Here is a 21,339-nt window from a genome sequence, read left to right as displayed (position 1 = left end):
CTCCTGGTTGAGCAGGAGCCACTGCCACCTCCTTGTTCCCGGCAGAAACAGTGTTGTACATAAGTGACAGCTCCCAGCTGTTGGGAGTTATGGGCTCCCAGAGAGTGGCAGCTGCTTCCTGTCCCCCTGCAATCACCCGGCTTCAACTGAACGTTTCCAGCACATAAAAATCATTGCACATAATTTAGTTTTTGCATAATTGGGTTCGGTTACGATTTCAGAGCAATTATGCCCTCAATAGTGGTGGCAACACGGCATCAAGGACCCTTTCTGAACCAAGCCAATCTCTGTGTTGCCCCTGCAATGCCTTCCATCACCCTAGCCATGGCACAGCTGATAGGTCAGGGTAGCTGTCCCTCAGTTTCTCCCTCCAGAACATGCCTTGAAGATGATTCCTCTGACAGCCCTCCTATTTGGAGGCCTGGGTGTAGCCTCCAGCCCCCACAGCCTCCGCTGTCCTCTGCCTCCATCTGCTCAGCAGCCCCAGCCCTGCTGGGGGAGGCAGGGCCATGAGGCAATAGGAGCTTGGGCTCCAGATCCCAGGCGACTCTCAGGAAGCCTGTCCCACACTAGCTACACCTTCTGCAGGGCCAGACCTCCAGATCGCTTGGCTCAGCTCACACCTCTCACCCTGTCCAGGCTGCTAGCATCTAGGAAGGCACACCTGCCAGTCTTCCCCCCAGAGAGTGGCCCCTTCTGGACCACTCTGGGAGAGCCTGGACTCTTCCTGCTGACTCAGAGCATTCATGAGGCTCACCATGCCCATCCCACATTTCAGGCTGAAGGGGACACAGCAGTGCAGTTGCCACCAGGGGTCCTGTAGAGACAAAGGCATTTTCTACCTTTAGTCTGCAGCTGCAGGGGACGGGGTAGGCGGTGGGGGCTGTGTCAGGCTTAGCGCTAATACCACTCAACATTTGTACAGCTCGATGGAGTTTACAGAATGCTTCCACCCGTGCTTCTCTGATCCCTAGACCTACCATGCGTGGTGGGGGTGTGGGGTGTAGAGCCACACAATGGTTACCTGCTGTGTGGTTCTAATTCCTAAGGCCCCAGAGAAGCCCCTGGGGTGGGAGTGGGGCTCAAGGGGAGATGTATGCCCCAGCCCCAGGAAAAGCAAACTGATACCTCCAGGGGATGCCAGTGTACAAGAGAAACCAAACAGGACTGTAGTATAAATGAAGAAGCAAAGTGCCCAAAAGCCCAGGTGTGGGCTTAGTAAAAGACTTGTGAATATATGGTGGCAGGGGGAAGGAGCCAGAGGGCAGGGCGGCATCAAGGCAGGAGCCTTGTGGGGGCCAGGGAGATGGCTCAGAATAAGCGCTTCCCTGGCAAGCTCAAGGGCCTGAGTTCCATCCCCAGTTCCGGAAAGAAAAAAAAAAAAAAAAAAAGGCAGGAGCCTTGGCTCTCCTCGCCTTCCTCAGAGAAGGCTACAGGAAGATGAGGGCCCCCAGCTTGGCCCAGGGCCTGGTTCATGGTCTCTATTGCCTCAAGAAAGAACACGCTGCTGTGCTGGGATCTGGGGCAACAAGGCCATTGGGACTACATGGAGCAGTCACTTCCCGCCCAAGGCCAGAGGGCAATGGTGGGGTCAGGCCCAGGGCATCTTTCAGTACTGCCCACATACCAGAGCCTATGCCAGGGAGGGCGCCCTTCCACATACCCACCCCTCTGGCTAGGGGTTGAGGTCTCAGCTGACTGACCAGCTCTCCAGCCTGGAAGCTGCTCCATCTTCATGCCCCTTGACTAGCTGTCCAAATCGGCTCCACCTACTTCTGGCACCCCCTGCTTAGCCAGGAGGCGTTAGACCCTGGATCATCACACTGCTGCAGATTTCTTCCTGTGGAGGTAGGAGCTGCGTGGAGGAGCCATGGCTCCTCCTGTGCCCCCTCCATGGGCCCTTGAGAGCCTGGATTCACTAATTGCCTGCTAAATGTATTAACAGTGAGGCTGGTACTTTGTTGTACGTGTGTGTGTGTGTGTGTGTGTGTGTGTGTGTGTTCTGGTTTTGAGACAGTCTCACTATGTAGGGGTTTTTTGTTTTGTTTTGTTTTTTTTGGCAGAACCGGGGATTGAACTCAGGCCCTTGCGCTTGCCAGGGAAGCGCCTATTCCACTGAGCCATCTCCCTGGCCCCACACTATGTAGTTTAGGCTGGCCTTGAACTCACTATATAGCCCAGGCTGGTGCAGTAATCTTCTGGCCTCAGCCTCCAGAGGGCTGGAATGCAGGTGTGCCTGACTGCTGTGCATTTTTTTTTTTTAATTTTTTATTTATTTATTTGTGTGTGTGTGTGTGTGTGTGTAACCAGCTCAGCCCACCAGGGGGCGGGGCTGGCTGGCATGTGGTGCTGGGGGATTGAACCGCGGTCCCTGTGCTTTGCTAAGCTTGTTCTAAGTAGGTGCTTTAGACCACTGAGCCATCTCACCAGCCCCGTAAAATGGAATAAGGGTTTGGTTTTTTTTTTTTTTTTTTTTTTGTTCCTCGAATGCCTTCAGGGCACTTTTGGCCAGCGGGAGAGTTGTGAGGTTCGAACTCCAGCAACCTGAGGCTGCCAGCTTTGTGGAAGCAGCCACTTAAAGGACTGAGCTAGGGCCAGGCCCCCTGCTGTGCCTTTTAAGACTGCAAATTAGCAGGGATCCCCATCTCTGTGGAGGGAGGGGCCTTACATTCCCCATACACCTTCTTCACCCCCTCCTGGAGTGGGGGTGGGGTGCATGAGGCCTCTGAAGGGGACAGACCTGGAGTTTGCCCACCTGATCCCAAGCCTCCCAGCCACCTGCACCAGAGCTCACCAGAGTCTCCATGGCTTCATTCATCCTTCTTCCATTCACACCTGGCCCAGAGTCTGAAGAGGTGGCAGTGTGGGGAGGGTCCAGCAAAAGCCTCAGAGTTATCACACCTCACTAACAGGGTGGGGAACTCATGAGGCCAGGTGGTCTGGTCAGGTGCTGGGGGCCCAGAGTCCAGGAGCCCGGTGAGGGATGGGAAAAATGGAGGAAGGGCTCAGGAAGACTCCTGCTGCTCCTGTGCCATCTGCCAACATTGTTCTGTCACTGGTTACTTATTTATTTTTGTATTTTTGAGACAGGGTCTCATTAGGTAATTCAGGCTAGCCTTGAGTTCACTTTGTAGCCCAGGCTGGTCTCAAACTCATAGTGATCCTTCTGCCTTAGCCTCCTGAGTGCTGAGATTACAGGATTGTGCCACCACACCCAGCCTGTCACTGGTTAACAATCTGGCACCAACAGTTTCTCAACCCCTTGGAGTAGATCTGTGAAATGGGGCTTAGAAGAGATCTTGACACCCAGGGCTGTCTTAGGACTCAGTAAGAAGGCTCCATGTACAGCACGACATCAGCAAGAGGATGTGCAGACAAGGGAGGTGGCATGGTTTCAGGTCTTCTTTTCTGCAAATCTTAACCCTCACTTGCCAAGCAGGGACCATGGGGGAAAGGGAAGTTGTCTGAGTACAGAGAGTCAGCTTCCCAAGCCCTTTCAGCAGCCCCAAGATGTGCTTATGGATGGTCCTATGGGAGCCAGAAGACCTGGTGCGATGGGTGGGAAGGCAAAGCCAGAGGGCATAGCGTGTGCAAAGGCACTGAGGTGGGGAGTCAGGTGGCAGGTATTATCTTTTTTCTACCCCCTCCTTATTAGGCAGAACTTTCACAGATGTTGTGACCTCTGCTTAACTGGGCCAGTAAAATCCGGTGGCAGGGGAGAGCTCTGCACTGGGTATAGCATCGACAGGCTCCTGCTTTAGGGCCTGGTCAGATAATGAGGTGAGGGGTCCCACTGGTTATGGCTTGGATGCTTATGGTGTGCTTCACGTGGTATCTCCAGGAGAAGGAAACAAGATACCCCTAGGTCAGCACCTGGCCAAGCCCTAGTGGGCAGCAGGGCAGAGGGACAAAATTATGGCCTCGCCCTGCTCCTCCTAGGCACTAAGGTCTTACCCCCTCCCCCTGCAAATCTGTGGGCATCAGTGAGGCTTGGAAGCCATTCAGCCTCGTGGTCAACACTCCGGCTTTGCAGCTCTCCCTCTTCCCTCCTCAGACTGAGCTCCCCCTGCCCCAGCCTCGCCAGCTGCTCCATTCTAAGCCAATCGATGCTAAACGAATGCTCTCTGCTGCCCAGAGAACAGCCTCAGGCCAGGCCGGCTGCACTCAAGGGGTTGCTGGCGCCTCAGGCCACTTGGCACCTTTACCACTTGTGTCCCAAGCACAGGCCCCTTCCTGAGAAGCCCCCTCTACTCTTTACAGCCTGGTTTAGCCCTGGAGACAGGAAGCTGACCATAGCTGGGCTCCCTTCATGAGCCCCCACTGCTGAACCCGGGGGGAGGCCAGGTAGAACACACACTTTAAGGAAGAGAATGTGCTTTAGAGCCAGGGAGATCTGGATTCAAATCCTGACTTCCCCACTTAATGAGTGTATTTCCATGAGCCTCGCTTTTCTCTCCTGTAAAATGGGGACAGTCACTTAAAGTGCTAGCGTCGCCATCTTAAGTGAAGACACTGGCATCTGCCCACCTCACCTACATTTCCATCTGTCAAATGTAATCTGTCCAAATGTTGCTTTATTCTTCTCCCATAAGCTTCCTCCACCCAAATCCTCTTCATCCTGGGTCTAGGGGCTCCCTTCCCAATGGCTGTCTGGCTAAACACCTTGGAGTCATAGTGATTCTCCCCTTCACCTCACAGCCAACTCTCTGGAAGTTCCAGTAGCTCAACTTCAAAATTCATCCCAAATCCTATACTCTGAGTGGTTACCACCATCATCACCCAACTCCACAGTTACAGGAGTCTCTGCCCCTGTTCTTGCCTCCCCTAACACAGAAGCCAGGGAGATCCAGTAAGAAGTCTGAGTCTCCCAAACCCTTCAGGGTTCCCATCTCACCCATAAAACAACACCTCTGGGTCTGCACCATGGTCCAGAGGCCCCACCTTTCCAGCCATGCTGAGCTCCTACCCTGACCTTTGCATGCTGTTCCTTTGCCCCCAAGCACCTGCTCTGTGAAACTTCCCCAAGCAGTCTTTTTTTTTTTTTTTCCCATTTATGAATTTGGTACAGGGTCTCACTGGGCAGCTCAGACTCATAGTGATTCTCCTGTTTTTAGTCTCCCCAGTGCTGGGATTACAGACATGTACCACCACACCTGGACTATTCCCAATGGCTGTCTGGCTAAACACCTTGGAGTCATAGTGATTCTCCCCTTCACCCCACAGCCAACTCTCTGGAGGTGGGGCTAGCGGAGAGTGCAGGTTGAGAATCGAACCCTGGTCCCTGCACTTGCCAAAGCAGGCACTTAGTCTGCTGAGCTATCTCACCAGTCCTTCCAGCAGCCTATTTTAAAGTTGTTCCTGCCCCGCTTTACCTCACTCCACAGCACTCACCTTCTAGCATATCAGACAATTATCTGTTGCTTCCTGACTCTTCCCACTGACTCCACAGGATGATTCTGTCTGGCATGCTCCCTGCATACAGGAGGGGCTCAGAAACCTGGCTGCGTCAGGGAAGCATTTTCTGAGTCACTGGAGGATGAGAGCCGAGGGCCTCACAGTCCATAAATACAGAAGTTTTTATCAGTTCTGAGGAGAAGCAGCACCTCTGGGGTGAGAATGGACTCTTATCTCTGCTCTGCTGAGGGCCCGCTGGTCCTCTTCAGAGATGGCAGATGGTAAAGAGAGCTCTAGGAAGGAGGACCCAGCACCAGATCCATCACAGGCCTGAGGCAGATTGACCAGAATGAGGTTGCTGGGGATGAGGAGTGTCCCAGGGAGTGGGACTTCCAATGCTAAAACTGGGACAGTCCCAAATCAACCACAATGTTAGTCACCCTAGCTGGGAGCCAGGACTGTGATCCTCTCCTAAAAAAAAACCCTAGGTGAGGGAGGAGCAGGAGGAGGGGTCAAACAGGCAGACATAGGCCTGAGCCTCACTCACATCAAGGGAGGCAGGCCTTGGTTATCCAGAGCTGGTGGACATGTGTGCATGCCTGTGTGAATGCATACATATGTACATTTGTGTCTGGTGTGCATGCTTAATGCATGTTGTGAGTGTGCGAGCCTGTGTGTATATGTTTGTGTACATGTGTGAACACACATTTGCCTCTGGGAACCACTGATGGCAGTTTGGGTTCCTTTTATCCTGTGGGGCCGGTGCACACCATCTCAGAGAAGAGGCTGGGCCCTCTCCAGAGGACAGGCACACATAGCGAGGGGCCCTGTTCAAGGTTCCGCCTTATCTCAGCGCTCACTCTTGCTTTGCTTCAGCTCCTGCTCTCTTCCTGACATGCTGAATTATGTAGCCACCCCAGGCTCCTCCAGTGCACCGGGATTGCTCTCAGCTGAGAAGTGGGCGGCTCCTTGTTCACATAACCTTTCAGCTTTCATCTGCCTGGGCTGGTGCTGGGGAACAGGCCTGGCTGGGAATGCCATGCTAATTGGGCTCTCAGCTTCTCCAGGGGCCCCATGGGAGCAACTCCAAGCCCCCAGCCCTTGCCCATCTGGTCTACTGCCTCCTTACCAGGAAGCCCTGCATGGCCCAGAGCTGGGGGCTAGCATACAGGCAGCTCTGCACCCGGCTACTGCCTGGTGCTTTTTACTTTGACAAGCTCAGGTGGGTCCCAAAACCTCTGCAGGCCTCGGTTTCCTGTATGGAAGCTGGAGTCCACACCTGCCTTACAAGGTGTAGAAAGCACTTGCATTGCTCAGCTCAGCAGTAACCAGGGGACCACTGTGTTACTGCTGTTGCTCGAGATAGACAGCCTTAGGGCTGTCCTAACCCCAAAGGGAATTTAGTTTTCATTTCTACCACCTTGATGCTCCTAGGCCCTAGACAGCAGGCAGACCTGACAGCAGTGCCAAGGAGGGTTTAGCCCTGCATTGAAGCTCCCTGTTAGGACAGAGGGAAGGTGGCCTGGTCTCTTCACTTTGTCCCCATCCCTGTCTATCCATCCTGGCAGCTCTCTATAGGAAGCCCTAGGCCTGTGGACTCTACCTCCCTCTCCTGTTGTTTCATAAAAGTGCTGTCATTAGGGGAGATAGCTCAGTAGAATAAATGCTTGCCTGGCAAGCTCAAGGTCCTGAGTTCAATCCCCAGTACTGGGGGGAAAAAAAAAAAAATGGAGAGATTTATCGGGCTGGAGAGATGGCTCAGTGGTCTAAAGCACCTACTTGAAACAAGCTTGGCTAAAGCACAGGGACCGCGGTTCAATCCTCCAGCACCACATGCCAGCCAGCCCCGCCCCCTGGTGGGCTGAGCTGGCCACACACACACACACACACACACACACACACAATAAATAAATGTAATTAAAAAAAAAAAGTCCTAACGTAATCATTGTTTAAAAAAAAAAAAAAAGTGCTGTCATGTTACTCAAACTTGCTTCTTAGATTGGATCCCCCACACTTGGGCTATGCAACCTGGACTCCGTGGTTGAGGGGTTCTGGAAGCCCACCTCTCCCAGAAGTCTCTGGGCCCTGTTTCCTGCCTGGGAATCTTGTAGAGTCACCTGCCCCTTTCCAAAACAACAGAAAACTAGGGACCACTCATAACCAGGCAGGCATACCCTAAGTGATATGCCCTATATGGGTCTGGTGAGGCAAGGGGCCTCTCTGTGGGTGTGGGAAGGTCCTCAGTGACAGATGTCTACTGTGGTGCCAGCTGGGATGGGGGAGTTACGCAGGGTGTGAAGGAGAGGGAGATGGGTGGGAGTCTACAGAACCCTGAAGACCACAGCTCTAGGCAGAGTGGAGCAGTCAGCGATATAAAGCAGGAGACGAGACCCCATCTTTGAGAAGCAGGCACTGAACTGTACTCTTATTCTTGGTCCTCAGAAGAACCAGGCCTTCCTTTCTGTCAATGAAAAGCATTCCAGATTGGCACCTGGGCTGTGAGCCAGCCTAGACCTGTCAATCACCCTGCTGTGCATCTGTCCACCCACCTCATTCATGTGAAAGTCAGAGCTCTTTGGTTGGTTCCACAGTGATAGGAGACATGGCTACTTCCCCATGGGCCTCTACTCTAAGAAGAGAGACAACCAGACAGAAGTAACCAGACAAGTTCCAAATGGTCCTGGAAACCCAAAGAGGGGACCATTTGGGCCAATGAAGGAACTTAGGTCTTCTGGGGCAGCCTCCTGAGGATTGACATCTGAGTTGACATCTAATGATAAGCAGCAGCCAAGGAATAGCCTTAGGCAGAGGGAATGGCAGCTGACAAGGCCCTGGCACAGGACTGGGCTTAGCGCAGATGAAGGGAGAGGGCCAGGAGATGAGGTCAGAAAGGAAAGAACCAAGCCTTAAAGGCCCTACAAGCCACATGAAAGGGTTTGGATCTAATTCTGGGTGTAGCAAGAAGCTACTAAGAAGAGGCTGAGGTGGGAGTGAAGTGATTGGGTTTGAGGGGCTGCTGCTGGGGGGATGGGGAGGAAAGGGGGAGACAAGGCGCTGGTGGTGCTTGTCTGTGACAGATGTTGGGGCCCTGGAGATAGATCAGTGAACAGCCTGGAGAAATGTTTGCAGGGACCCATGTGCAGGAGAAAGGGTGGGAGGACAGTGGAGTGGCTTTTAAGCTCTGGTCTAAATGATTGAGAGGATAAGGGTACCGCTGTGAGACTGAAGGAACCCAGAGGAGCAGGCTGGGGGCAACCAAGGGCTCAGTTTAGGACATACAAAGCTTGAGATGCCTCCTAGGATGTCTAATTGGCAGCAGCTGAATGCACAGAAGAGGTGCCCAGAGGTGCTCTGTGCACCTAAGAGCCCTCAGCATAGAGGGCATTTCAATCGTGGGAATGGAGGAGGTCACCTAGGAGAGTCAAGGGAGAAGGCACAGCCTATGGCAGCACAACAGCTTGGGAGGAAGGCAGAGAAGAGTCAGAAAGAAGGGACAGCTACTGAGGTCAGAGCCAAGCCAGGAGAATGTGATGTCACTGCAGCCAAGAGTATTTCCCAAAGGAGCAAAAATATCAGTGGGATGAAGGACACTTAAGAGTTTACATGAGGACAGCAAAGTGCCCAATTGATTTGGTGGAGGTAATGGGTGGCCCTGGCAAGTTCCTTCTTGGTAGGATGGTAAGCGCAGGAGTGAGGGAGGGGAGAAGGCACAGAGCTGGATGGTGAGGGCGAGGGTGTCCCAGAATCCCAGGGACTCACAACAAAGGCTTATATCTCACTCCTGAGACAGCAGGATGGCCCAGGCTCTTTGCAGGGACGAGCACCTTTTTTTCTTTTTGGTGGAACCAGGGATTGAACTCAGGCCCTTGCACTTGCTAGGCAAGCACTTATTCTACTGAGCTATCTCCCAAGCCCCAAGGGAGCACCTTTATCCAGAACACTTCTGGGAAAAGATGCGGACAGAGCCAGCTTCTGGCTTCAGGTGTCTGTCTCAAGTGGATGTATCAGTCCTGCTCACATTTCATCAGTCAAAAAAGTCACATGGTCCTACTGTCACCATGGGACAGGGAAGGCACTTAGTAGGAAGGGGAGCAAGATGTCACTGGGCACCCGGAGTTCACCCATGCAGTCATTTCCCCACCAAGGGAGCCAAGAAACAAGGTAGGAGTTCCTGAGGAATGGGCCAAGAAAGGATGATGATGATGATGATGATGATGATGATGATGATGATGATGATGATGATGATGTATTTAGTACAGAGTCTACAGGGTCTCACTACACAGATTACAGTTGTAGTGATTCTCCTGTTTTCTGCCTCAACAAGCGCTGGGATTACAGGCTGGCTCCACCACACCCAGTCTCAGTCACTGTCTCAGCATGCCCCAGGGGTAGGGCCGGCAAGCACACCTGGAATCAAACCCTGGTCCCTGAATCTGCCTAAGCAGTATTATTATTATTATTATTTTGGCAGAACTGGGGATTGAACTCAGGCCCTCATGCTTGCCAGGTGAGCGCTCATTCTACTGAGCCATCTCCCTGGCCCCTTATTTTCATTCTTATTTTTTTTTTTTTGCGTAACCAGGGATTGAACTCAGATCCTTGCGTTTGCCAGTCAAGCGCTTATCCTACTGAGCCATCTTCCCGGCCCCTATTTTTTTCTTTATAAATATTTTTAAATTAGTTTTTTTTTTTTTTTTTTGGCAATACTGGGGATTGAACTCAGGACCTTGAGCTTGCCAGCCAAGTGCTTATTCTACTGAGCTATCTCCCCCACCCTTAAATTAGTTTTTATCTTGACATTACACACAGTAATTGTATGTATTTATGTGGCACAGTATGACAATGTGTAAATAATCAGATCAGGATAACTGGCAAATCTATCACCTCAAATATTTATTTACTATTTCTTTATGTTGGGAACATTAAAAATCCTCTTTACTAGCTATGTTGAAATATAGCCAACCAGGTCTCCCTGCTGTGCTACAGAACATTAGGCATCATACCTCCTGTCCAACTCACCCCCCTGAACCCCGAAACCTCCTCTGCCTCCCTCATGTCCTGCCAGTGTTTGTGTTTTGAGATGGAAGAAACGGTGTGCACGCGGGCGAGCACGACCCAGGAGGACAGGAAGAAAGAGACTGCGGCAGCAAGCAGGGGAGGGCAGAAGCAGCTGAGGTCCAGAGCTCAGTGGGGACGCCTGTTCCAGTAATGGGGACAGCACACCCAGAGAAGACCATGGAGTTAGCCTTGGATGGCTGCTCTTTCCTCCATTAGAGGCCAAGAGGACGGTGAGAGTTGGAGGGGAGACGGAGAGAAGGAGACAGACATCCTGTGTCATGGATAAGCCAGCTGCCCAGCCAACCGAAGGCCACAGAGGGTTCTGCAGGGAGGCAGAGCACCAACCTGACTTGAGGTCTTTCTCCAGCAGTATTAGTTTCTCGGGTGCAGCAGTGGGCAGAGAAGGCTCAGCCAGGGCAGGAGCTTGTCAGGTGAGACAACAGAAGCAGAAAGCAAGGAGTGGAAGGCATTTGCAAACAAGGGATTCTAATCCCCACTGACCCAGCCTCTGCCCAAACTCTCATCACTGTGGGGCTGGGCTTTGGGGAATGTACCTCCGCCCCCACATAAGGCAAATGACTCCCAGGCTCCCAGAGTCTTGCTTGAGCCCTTTGTCCTTCCATCCTCTCTGCAGACTCTCCTGACTGGGTGTGGGAGACACTGTGGAGCCCAGCCAGACATCTCAGGTCCCCTGCTTCCAAATGCCTCCTCTCCTATGGGCCTGAGTCCTGCATTTTTTTACAGAGTTCCCTGTCCCCATCCCTGGACCCTAGACCCAGAAGTACTTCCTGTATTATCCCTGAGCCCTATTTTCACCTATCAGATTTTTCTTTAAAGTCATTCACCATTATTTAATTTTATAGTAGTACTTGCCAGTTGTGGGAGATGTAAAAAGTATAGAAGGAAAAAGAAAAAAAAAAAAATCACTGCATTCCCACACTACCCTTGACAATTGCTGACAGGTCCTTGCTGTATCATCTTTCAATACTTCATTTATATAGGACTATATAAAATTTAAATAAAAATTTTATTTAAAGAAATAAAGGTGAAGAAAAAAAAAAAGAAAGAAAGGTGGGCTCATACTGTTTGTTCAGCTCTGTATCCTGTCGCCAGCATCAACTATGGAAATTCATTCATCAGCCGTGCTCTAAGGAAGCAAAGGGAGCCAGAAGATCGAATGGTCCCTTCCCTGGGACTGGACTGATGGGAAATGGGCACTCATCGCTCACCAACGGCCCTATATACCTGCCCCTTGTAAATAGGAGTGTAGAGAAAGATTTTTTTTGGGGGGGGGAAGAAGCTCTGAGAATTGGGGACTCCTTAGTTAGTGGGGGTGACAAGACTTGGAGAGTTTGGAGGTTGCAAAGGAACCTCTTAGGAGACAGAATTTGAGCCAGAGGAAAGAGCATACGCGGAGGGTTTGAGGGTAGAGGCACAACTCACTTAGTTAAATCACAGGAGCAAGAGTGATACAGTAACAGGCAAGATTGGAGAGCCTGCAGAAGAGCCCACCGTATGGGTAGATTATAATTTATTTATCTGTGAAGCATTTAAATTGTCTCTCATTTTTCACTGTTATAAATTATCATGGCAGAAATTGGTAATATTAGTTGTCTCCCAGGAGGACTGCTGGGAAGCCAGGGGGCTGGGGTAGAAGAAATGTCACATGTTACCTGTCAAGACACTTGCTTTTCCTTTGTGATACTGGGTCATGAGCCCAGAGATTAATGAGCTATGTCCTTAGCCCTTTTTATCTTTTTTGGAGACAGGGTCTCATTATGTAATTCAAGCTGGCCTTGAACTCACTATGTAGACCAGGTTGGTCTTAACTTCCAGAGATCTTCCTGCCTCTGCCTCCTGAGTCCTGGGATAACAGGCATATGTATGTATACCTACATGTCTGGCTTATATTTTATCTGTTTTGTTTTGTTACTGGGAATCAAACTAATCAAACTGCTTCCAGGCAGGTACTGTGCCACTCAGATGTCTCCCCCAGTCCTTGTATTTCATCTTTTTTTTTTTTTTTTTTTTGGTGGAACCAGGGATTGAACTCAGGCCCTTGTGCTTGCCAGGCAAGCGCTTAGTCTACTGAGCTATCTCCCCAGCCCCCCTTGAGAGGGCCTTGCTAAATTGGAACTCTGCTCTCCAATTTACCCTCTCCCTGCTTTAATCTCCTAATTAGCTGAGATTAAAGGCAATTCCTCAACCAGATTGTCATGGACCTTTTATAATATATTATCAATGTATCTATTAATTCTTTGACAAATCAAATTAAAACTAAAAAACATTGGAATAAACATCTTTTGTACAGAGCTCGGTTCAAGTTTCTAATCCTTTTCTTAGATCAGATTCACTGAGTCCAAGTCCTCTTGAACATTGAGAGGTATGGCCCGGAGATGGCTCAGTAGAATAAGCGCTTCCCTGGCAAGCACAAGGGCCTGAGTTCAATCCCTGGTTCCACCAAAAAAAAAAAAAAAAAAAGAACACTGAGAGGTAACCTTTCAGAAAATTCAAGTTCTAAGACTTGAAATGTTCTACACCAGGAAATCACCTAGGGGTTCTCAGAGGCCCAGCCTTTTTCTCTCTGCCTTCCCACCAGACTGAGCTATGAAGGGGAGGTGCTCACTGAGGAGCCAAAGGGGCAGCCCATATGATCTTCCTCTGGGTGCCAGACCTGCCCATGCTGAGCACGTTCACATACAGTCCTTGGATATCCCTCCAAAGGGCTTTTAAAAAGTATTCAAATCTCCATTTTATCAGAGAGAAAAATGAGGTTCAAACTCATACAGTGAGTGCTGGGTGTGGTGGTGCACACCTGTAATCCCAGCCCTCGGGAGACTGTAGACCAACTGGCCTGGGCTACAAAGCGAGTTCAAAGCTAGCCTGAACTGTATAGCAAGACACTGGTTTTTTTTTTTTTTTTGGCGGAACCAGGGATTGAACTCAGGCTCTTGTGCTTGCTGGGGAAGCACTTATTCCACTGAGCCATCTCCCCGGCCCCATGACTCTGTTTTTTAATTAATTAATTAATTAATTTATTTTTTCATGACTCTGTTTTTAAAAAAGACAAAACAAACAAAAAAACACAGTGCGGTGATTTGCCCAAGATGGTGGAACCAAGATTCAGATGAGACCACTGTGTGGCGTCTTAGGATGGAGAAAAGATGGCTTACCCTGGAGGCCATTGCTCACTCAGAGACCCTCTTCCAACAGCATCCCCTCCTGAACCCCAACATGTGCTTCATCCTTGCTCCCCTGTCACTAACCCATCCCTCTCTCACCTCCATTGTTTATTTCCTCTCTGGAGGCTGCATGCTCAGGAGGCCAGGGAAAGGAACAAGGCAGGTGGGGAAGGAAGCTCAAGTTCTGTGTAATATCACTGTTTATATCACAAAACTTGTCTTAAGTGCCAGCCCCAGGGATTTGCCAGAGCTGGTGTGACAGAGGTGGGGCTGAAGGTCAGATTAAATTGGACTAGTAACCCCCAAAGGGATACTTGAAAGAGCTTGCTAAAGAAAGAGTTTCCGGCAGAGATGCGGGTAGCTGAGGCAGGCAGCAGGCAGAGGGGAGGCCAGCAGGCCAGGTCCAGCCTGCTTAGCAGGGCTTGGCGGTGACAGCACCGGGTTCACAGAAAACCTGCAATCTTGCCTCCCCCCCCCAATAATGAGTAGGTATAAAAATGGATCTTGAATAAAATTGTCTGCAGTTTTCAAATTTCAAACCACATTAGTCAAAATATATCAAATTTCCATGTACTGGCTTACCACCTGCTCAAAATCTGATCCTTTTGCAGCTGGAATATATTGAAATATGAATCACCCCCCAAGAGGCAAAAGGGAAGAGAGGTGGAGGGTATAGCTATCTCAGAGTGTGCCAGAGGGCAGGAGAACTGGAATTTCAGACTCCTTTGGGTTGTCCTCACCCTTGACAATGGCTTCTTTTATTTCCTGGGTGGCCATAGATTGCCCAGATTCCTCAGCTCTGGGCAATCTATGCCACACACAGCAGAACATAAAAATTTCATGTCCTCAGTCTTTCATAAGCACCTACTATGTGTTGGACACTTAGACTCACCATATATGCAGCACCATCTATCCTATCCAGCTCTATCATCCTCTCCTTCCCCTTTTATCCCTCCTCTCCCCTCCCTTCCTCTTCTCTTCAGAGATATGGCTTTGTGGCCCCCTTGCCCTGCCCCACCTTGGTGACTGCTGCTTCTTGGCCAGTCCTTCCTGGGTCTAATCTCTGTACACCTGTGGTTCAGGGCTCAGCTGTCACACCTCTCTCTCAGGGCCACACCTCTTCCCTGGTGAGCTCACCTAGGCTCCAGTTCTCAACACCATCTCCACGAGGATGAGATCAGATGAAATCTCGGTCCCCAACCCAGGACCAGTCCACCCACTGACTGGCCGACACTGCCACGCAGAGTCTGATAAACAGCTTACATGCCACATGTCCTTGGTATGCTTTCCAGTGCAGGCCTCAACTTAGGAGAGGATATCACGATCCTTCTGGTTACTCAGACTGAAAATATAGCTGTTATTTTCCATTCCCCCCTTTGCTTGTTTCCCTTGATCCCCTAAATCCTATTTGGTTCTCTCCTCAAAATACACCCCAAATTCACATTGCTCCATCCCCACTGTCCCACCCTACCTTAGGCCACTGTCATCTTCCCCGGGAGCATGCAAAGGCTCCCTAACAGGGAGTATTGCTTTCATTTTGACTCCATGAGCCTCACAGCCTACATCACAGCCAGAAGGATCTTCAAAAATTCTAAGTACAGAACTGGGGGCTAGCTCAGTGGTAGAGCGCTGGACCAGCATGCTTATGGCCCTGGGCTTGATCTCTAGTACCACAACAAACTAAACAAAAACAGCAAGTGTGATAATGTTACATTCCTGCTTAAAATCTCCTTGTGGCTCCTGAGCACTGCACCAGAATAAAGTGCAAGTTTCTTACCACCCCACATCCCTGTTGTGATCAGCCTGGCCCCCCTGCCCATGCCATTCTGTACCACCCTCCTCATCAACAGCCATGCTGCGCTCTGCTCCAAAGCCACAGCAACCTCACTCTTGCCTCAGGACTTTTGTTCTGTTTTATGGCACAGTCCACACATACTCCCTACAAATAAATGACATACAATTCACCTTTTTTTTGGGGGGGGGGCAGAACCGGGGATTGAACTCAGGCCCTTGTGCTTGCCAGCCAGGGAAGCGCTTATTCTACTGAGCCATCTCCCCGGCCCCAATTCACCATTTTAAAGCATATGGTTGAGTGGTATGTAGTACATTCCCAGCAGTTCTATCGCCAACCCCTAATTCCAGAAATTTTGTCTTCCCAAATGAAAATGCCATACCTATTAGTGGTCACTCCCATTCTTCCTCCCCCAGCCCCTGAAAACCATTCATTTGCTTTCAGTCTCTGGATTTGCCTAGTCTGAAGAGTTCATGCAACTGGGCTCCCCTTGGAGTTTTAGCACTGGTGACCATTCCTATGCAGCCATTTGGCCTGGGCCTTTGCAGGACCGTCTCCTTATTGGCACTTGGGTCTCAGCTCAAACATCACTTCCCTCTCCATGAGTCCATAGTACCCCCTTCCATCCCCGGCTGCTCTTGATTTCATAAGTACCCTACTTTGTGTACTTTCCATTTTAGCACTTACCTGTCTGAGGGGACTTGGTTTAATTATTTGCTTACATGTTTGTCTTTCCCCTTGTCCCCTGTTCCTGTGATATTCCTATCCCTAGACAGTATCTGGGCACCTGGGCGGCCCTTGACAATTATTGGTGGATTGAGTGAGCCAATGTACCATCCAGCACTCTGCCAGAGCCATCTACAAAGCCACAGAAATGCAGATGAGGAGGGAAGAAAGCAGTGCTTCTGGGAAGCAGAGAAGTAACAAAGAGGAAAGGAAGCCTTGGCTAGGATACGGGGAGGAAAAGGAAGCTGAGTGAGGCGGTCCATGCCTGTAGTTCCAGCTACTCCAGAGGCTGAGGCAGGAGGATCACAAATTCAAAGCCGGCCTGGGCAACTTAGCAAAGCTATGTTTGTTTTGTTTTTAGATAGGATCTCACTATATAGCTCAGGCTGGCCCTGGCCTCTAATAGTCACCCTCCTGCTTCAGCTTCCCAAATGCTAGGACTACAGGTGTGTGCTGCCATGCCTGTCTTCAATATTTAAAAAGTGATAAAAAGAGCTGGAGATTTAGGATCCCTCCTCCACTAGGCCTCCCTTACCTTTATGTTCTGCACTACCAGGCCCCCTGGGTACTGTCCTGTGCCTGAGCCTGTCCTTCATTCCCGATTGAATCAGAGCTAGCTGCCCCAAGCCCTGTGACTCTGGGAGCCCACTGAGCACCTAGGAGAGGCCCTTCCCCAAAGCCAGAAGGCTCAGGAGGGCAAATTCAATTGTGTGTGCAGTGCAGAAGCCATTAACCTGTCTGTGGACTGCTGTGCCCCCGCCCTGCTCTCTTCCACCAGCCAGAACTGTCCATGCTGCCTCAGCGGGATCCCAGCCAGGCTACTTTCCACCCTCTGCCTTGCCCTGCCCGGGGCTAGAGCTCCTATGACCTCAGCCTCAAGCAGTAGAGTGGGCTGTGAGCTAAGAAGATAAACAAATCCATGAGAAGTTGGTCGCCTTCTCACAGGCAAGCCTGGATCTTGTCCTTCCCTTCCCATAAGCTTCAGGTATAATCTATAGGGAAAATTATGGATGCAGGAAAAGCCACAAGAGCAGAGAATTCTGGGATCTCAAGTACCCAGCATGGTCCAGAGCTGTGCTACCCAGGACAGTTGAGATGAGGCTACCTCAAAGATTTTCTATTTAAAAAAAAAGAAAAAGAAAAATGCCTTATTTGAATAACTTTTATATTGATTATATATTTTGAATATATCAGATTAAATCAAAATATTTTAAAATTAATTTCACCTGTTGCTTTTCACCTTTCTAATGTGGCTGGTAGAAAGTTCAAAGCCCATGGAACGCTCACTTTGCTAAGGGACGCAGCTAGTGTGGGGTGATGAACAAATGCTTCTAGGGACTGGGCCGAGGCTCCACAGCTTATCGCCCTTCGGGGCAGGGAGTGGGACAGAGCCAGTGTGGAGTCCTCTGAAAGCGGCTGCTGCTGGATGAAACCAGCCCTGAAACCCCCTCCAAGAGCTCCCCTACAGGAGACTGGAAGACAGGGATGCCCCATTCCTTTCCCTGAGGAGCTGCAGCCTCCCCAAAGGGTGTGGCTTGGAAGGTATGAGAGACCCGAAGGGGTGTGGCTTATGAGCCCCGAAGGTCCCAGTTTCTCCAGCACGGGAGGCCTCAGAAAAGAGAACAGCACCAAGAGCTGGCCCAACCCAACCGTGTGGTTGCCTCAGGGTGGAGGGGGCAGGGGCCTCTCCCAGGACTGGCCCCCCCAGTCTGCTGTCCTGGTGAAGACCCTGACCCACATTCATCCAGCACCCCCACCCCCCAGAAATGTTTTGTTTTGTTTTTTTAAAAAGAATACATTCTAACTATTTGCAACAGACATGCACAACTCTCTCCACTCAAACGTTCTTTAAGACAAAGCCATCAGCCTTGGCCAATCTGAGAATGGGGTCACCTGATTCACCCATCCTTTGAATAGCTCCACAGATAGCGTAGGTTTTTGAACTCAGGGCCTTAGGCTTGCCAGGGAAGCGCTTATTCCACTGAGCCATCTCTCCAGCCCCATAGCATAGGTTTTAAACTGCCCATTAAGGGGCTGGGGAGATAGCTCCATAGAATAAGCGCTTGCCTGGCAAGTTCAAGGGCCTGAGTTCAATCCCTGGTTCTGCCAAAATAAATAAATAAACTGGCCATTAAACCTGCTGTGACCTTGTGAACCTCGGCCACGTCCATCTGGATGGATGTGTGGTCCTTGGCATCAATAATGCGGGTGCTGGCGGAGCATTTCCGCAGCACATACAAGTCCATGAACTCGCCAGCGGCATTGTTCTGCATAGTGCGGCCTGCCTTTTGCCTCCACAAGATGCGTGGGAGCAGAGAAAGCCCCCCAGAAAGTTTGACTCATCTGTCCTAGAACTCCCTGCTGTCACTTAGACTCAGGATAGCAAATGGCCACCTGCTATGTAGAGGACCAGGGCTTCTGCCTACCCTCAGCCCAGAAAAGGATGACTTGCTCTCTTTCCCTGCTTCAAAGCCGAGGACAGCCTTTCAAGCTTGCCACTACGGCTCCCGCCTACTGCTCAAGATTGGGGCCAGTCTGGTTACACAGCCAAGATGAGGAACGGAGCACAAGTAGCTGTGGAGCTAATGAATGATCTGAGCTTCAGCCCAGGTCAGCAGCCCCCCTGCCGACCTCCTCAGTCCTCTCTGATGGCTCATTATTCCAGCATTCCCAGGAGACGGATGGAATTTTCCCCACCATCACCTAATTACATTCCAACGCAATGTGATATGGTGACATGTGTCCAAGCCACACACTATTCTCAGTAAGACAGAGAAGAGAACGTTCCCACAGAAGGTGTGAATGGGATGTTTTAATCTTAAATTGTGTATTGAGCTGCTACCTGGGAGGCCCTGGGATGCGACTGCTCTCCAGTCAAGGGCCGAGCCCCACCTAGGTAACTGGTGGAAGTGGGCATGTGGCCATGGCAGGGCAGACAGGAGATGGTTCAAAGGGCAGGCAGATGGGGGGATGTGCGAGAGAACATTTCTTGAGGGCTCGTCACAGGGAGGAGGGAGGGGATTCTGATGGGAAACTAGGAAGCACACGGTTTCTCGATGTTGGAGCTCCAGAACTGGACTCCTTCCTGGTGGTAAATGCAACTTCTCAGCATGCTCCCAGCTGGGGAGAGTGCCTCACACATGGGTCACACAGACTGTGTCTTCTAGAGCCCTACCTGTGTAGCTCCAAGTCTTAGCGGCTGCCTCCATCTGTGACAGAGCCAGGGGACCCTCATCCTCAGGGCAGGGAGCTCCTGGAACACAGAGTAGGTCCTTTGCCTCATCTTCTCCCTTTGGCCCCTGTTTTGTCACCCAGTGATGGGAACTGGAGCTACTACAGTTCAACATCTTAGCTGGTCTCAGCCCGATCACCACCCTGTCAGTCTATGTGGCTTTCCCAGCTCCCTCTCTATTCACCTGGGGAAGCCTTCCAACCCCCCATCCCTGCCGCACCCCAAGATCCTGGCTCCTCCTCACCTCAGCACCCTCATATCCCTCATAGAGCCACAAGGTTTCTGCCTTGTCCTCTCCCCTCTCACCTCTTTAGTCCTGAGGTTTTCAGGTCAAAGGCTTATAGAGAGAGCCAAGCAGGAAACTGGAAAGGAACGCAGGGGAGATGGCACCGGCTGACCGGGGTTCAGTTATCAGGTTTCCCGATCTTGCCAGGTGCAGGGATTCCACTCTTTTTGCATGCAATTGGTAGGCATCAAATTCAACAAATAACAAAAACAAACACTGTGTGGGCCAACACAGCTCCACCTGCAGCCTGGATTCCGCCTGGGGCCGTGGTTGCTGACAGCTGCCTTCTCTGTCTGGGTGCCCCCTGGCTCAGCAGCTTCAGTTCCCCGCCCCCGCTATCCAGTGCTCCTCACAGCCTCTAGACTCACTAGAGTCTCCCACTGAACAACAAAACCCTACCTAACTGAAATCTCCCTGCAGCTATTGCCTCTCTCCTCCCCTTCATCCGCAAACTTCTTGAAAGAGCTGTCTTGGAGCTGCAGACCCATTTCCTCTCCTCCCTCCCTCTCTTCAAGCCTTACACCTGGGATTCCAACCCCTTCTCACACACAGTGCCCGGCAGTGCCAAATTCACACTTTCCAGTTTTCGTCTTGCCTTAGCTGCCCCTTGAGATCTCCTCCCCACCACAAAAAAGAAATATCTTCCCCCAATTCCTTGATCCAGCTCTCTTTGGGGTCTATCCAACTTTTCTATCACAAACACCCCTTCCTCTTCTCGTGCTACCCACAGCCCATGGGGGGTCACCATGCCCTGATGACTCCAAATTCATCTTCACTCATAATTCTAATTCCGTGTCTGCAGTGGGTTTCCTGCATACATTTTTGTAGGGTCTTCCAGCCTCTTTCTACTCAGGGTCACAAAATCACCCTCTTCAAAGCTCCTCACTCTTCCCAGGTCATGTTCTTTAGGAACTAAAGCCACCCCAGGCTGCCAGAAACCTGAGACTCTGCACTCCTCTCATCCCTGGAGTACAGTTCCCAAGTCCTGTAGCTTGCGCCTTGGGAACTTTCTCTGGATGGTACAACTGCTCTCTCACTAATCTGCTGTCTCTACCCTTCCTCCACTCGCCCTTCTCCAGCTGAGGTTTTCTGAAACTTGGCTCTGGTACATCACTGCCTATCTGTGAGCCTTCTTTCTGGGGATACCTGTATGTCTAGTGCCTTGGCCCCGAGCCAACATTCACCTGCTCACAAGCTCCCTGCTATCAGCCTGCATAGGACATGCTTCCCTCCATCTCCTGGCCTGGGTTCCTGAAGTCCCCTCCACCTATGACGCCCCTCATCTCCCTGGCTAATTCCCACCATTCTTCCAACATGGCACGGGACAAGGGGAGTTTGGCTTCCTTTGGGCTCACCCAGAACACTTTGTTCATTCAGTATGGTCTCAGAATTGTCATTTTGCTTGTATGTATCTATAGTGAAGTGAGAGACTAAATAAACAAATGAACAGTGCCAGATGACACATAAAAATACAGTTCTGATCCACAATCTGCAGCAGCCAGAGGACCAGTCCATCGTCTACAGTAACCAGCCCTGGAAGCCAGCTTGCCATCTCTTAAGTCAGACACAAAGGAAGGGCTGGGGCTATAGCTCAACAGTATAAGTGCCTGCCTGGCAAGCAAGTATAAGGTCCTGAGTTCAATCCCTGGTACCAAAAAAAAAAAAAAAA

The 21,339-nt window shown here is 50.7% G+C and overlaps 1 protein-coding gene and 1 pseudogene across 3 annotated transcripts in view; both read right to left on the bottom strand.

The window, feature by feature from the left end:
• Rtn4rl1 (reticulon 4 receptor like 1) overlaps positions 1–21,339 on the bottom strand; it is a 71,533-nt gene that overhangs the window by 4,267 nt on the left and 45,927 nt on the right. Inside the window, exons 1-2 of one of the 3 annotated variants that reach the window (XM_023720034.1) lie at positions 2,795–2,964; positions 758–817 (exon numbers count right to left, since the gene is read on the bottom strand). The exons of 1 other annotated variant lie outside the window; for it this stretch is intronic. In XM_023720034.1, coding sequence (XP_023575802.1) covers positions 758–773 — 16 coding nt within the window. In that variant the 5' untranslated portion in view covers positions 774–817; positions 2,795–2,964. Of the gene's footprint in view, positions 1–757; positions 818–2,794; positions 2,965–21,339 lie in introns of those variants that run through there. One more of the 3 variants, XM_023720035.1, reaches the window with a different exon arrangement.
• Positions 17,990–18,425, bottom strand: LOC105742775 (annotated as a pseudogene).

The sequence above is a fragment of the Octodon degus genome, unplaced genomic scaffold (assembly GCF_000260255.1).
Source record: "Octodon degus isolate 3935 unplaced genomic scaffold, OctDeg1.0 scaffold00072, whole genome shotgun sequence".
In the NCBI taxonomy this organism is placed as follows: Eukaryota; Metazoa; Chordata; class Mammalia; order Rodentia; family Octodontidae; genus Octodon; species Octodon degus.
The sequence above is the reverse complement of the archived record's forward strand: the minus strand, read 5'-3'. Positions and strand labels throughout refer to the sequence as shown.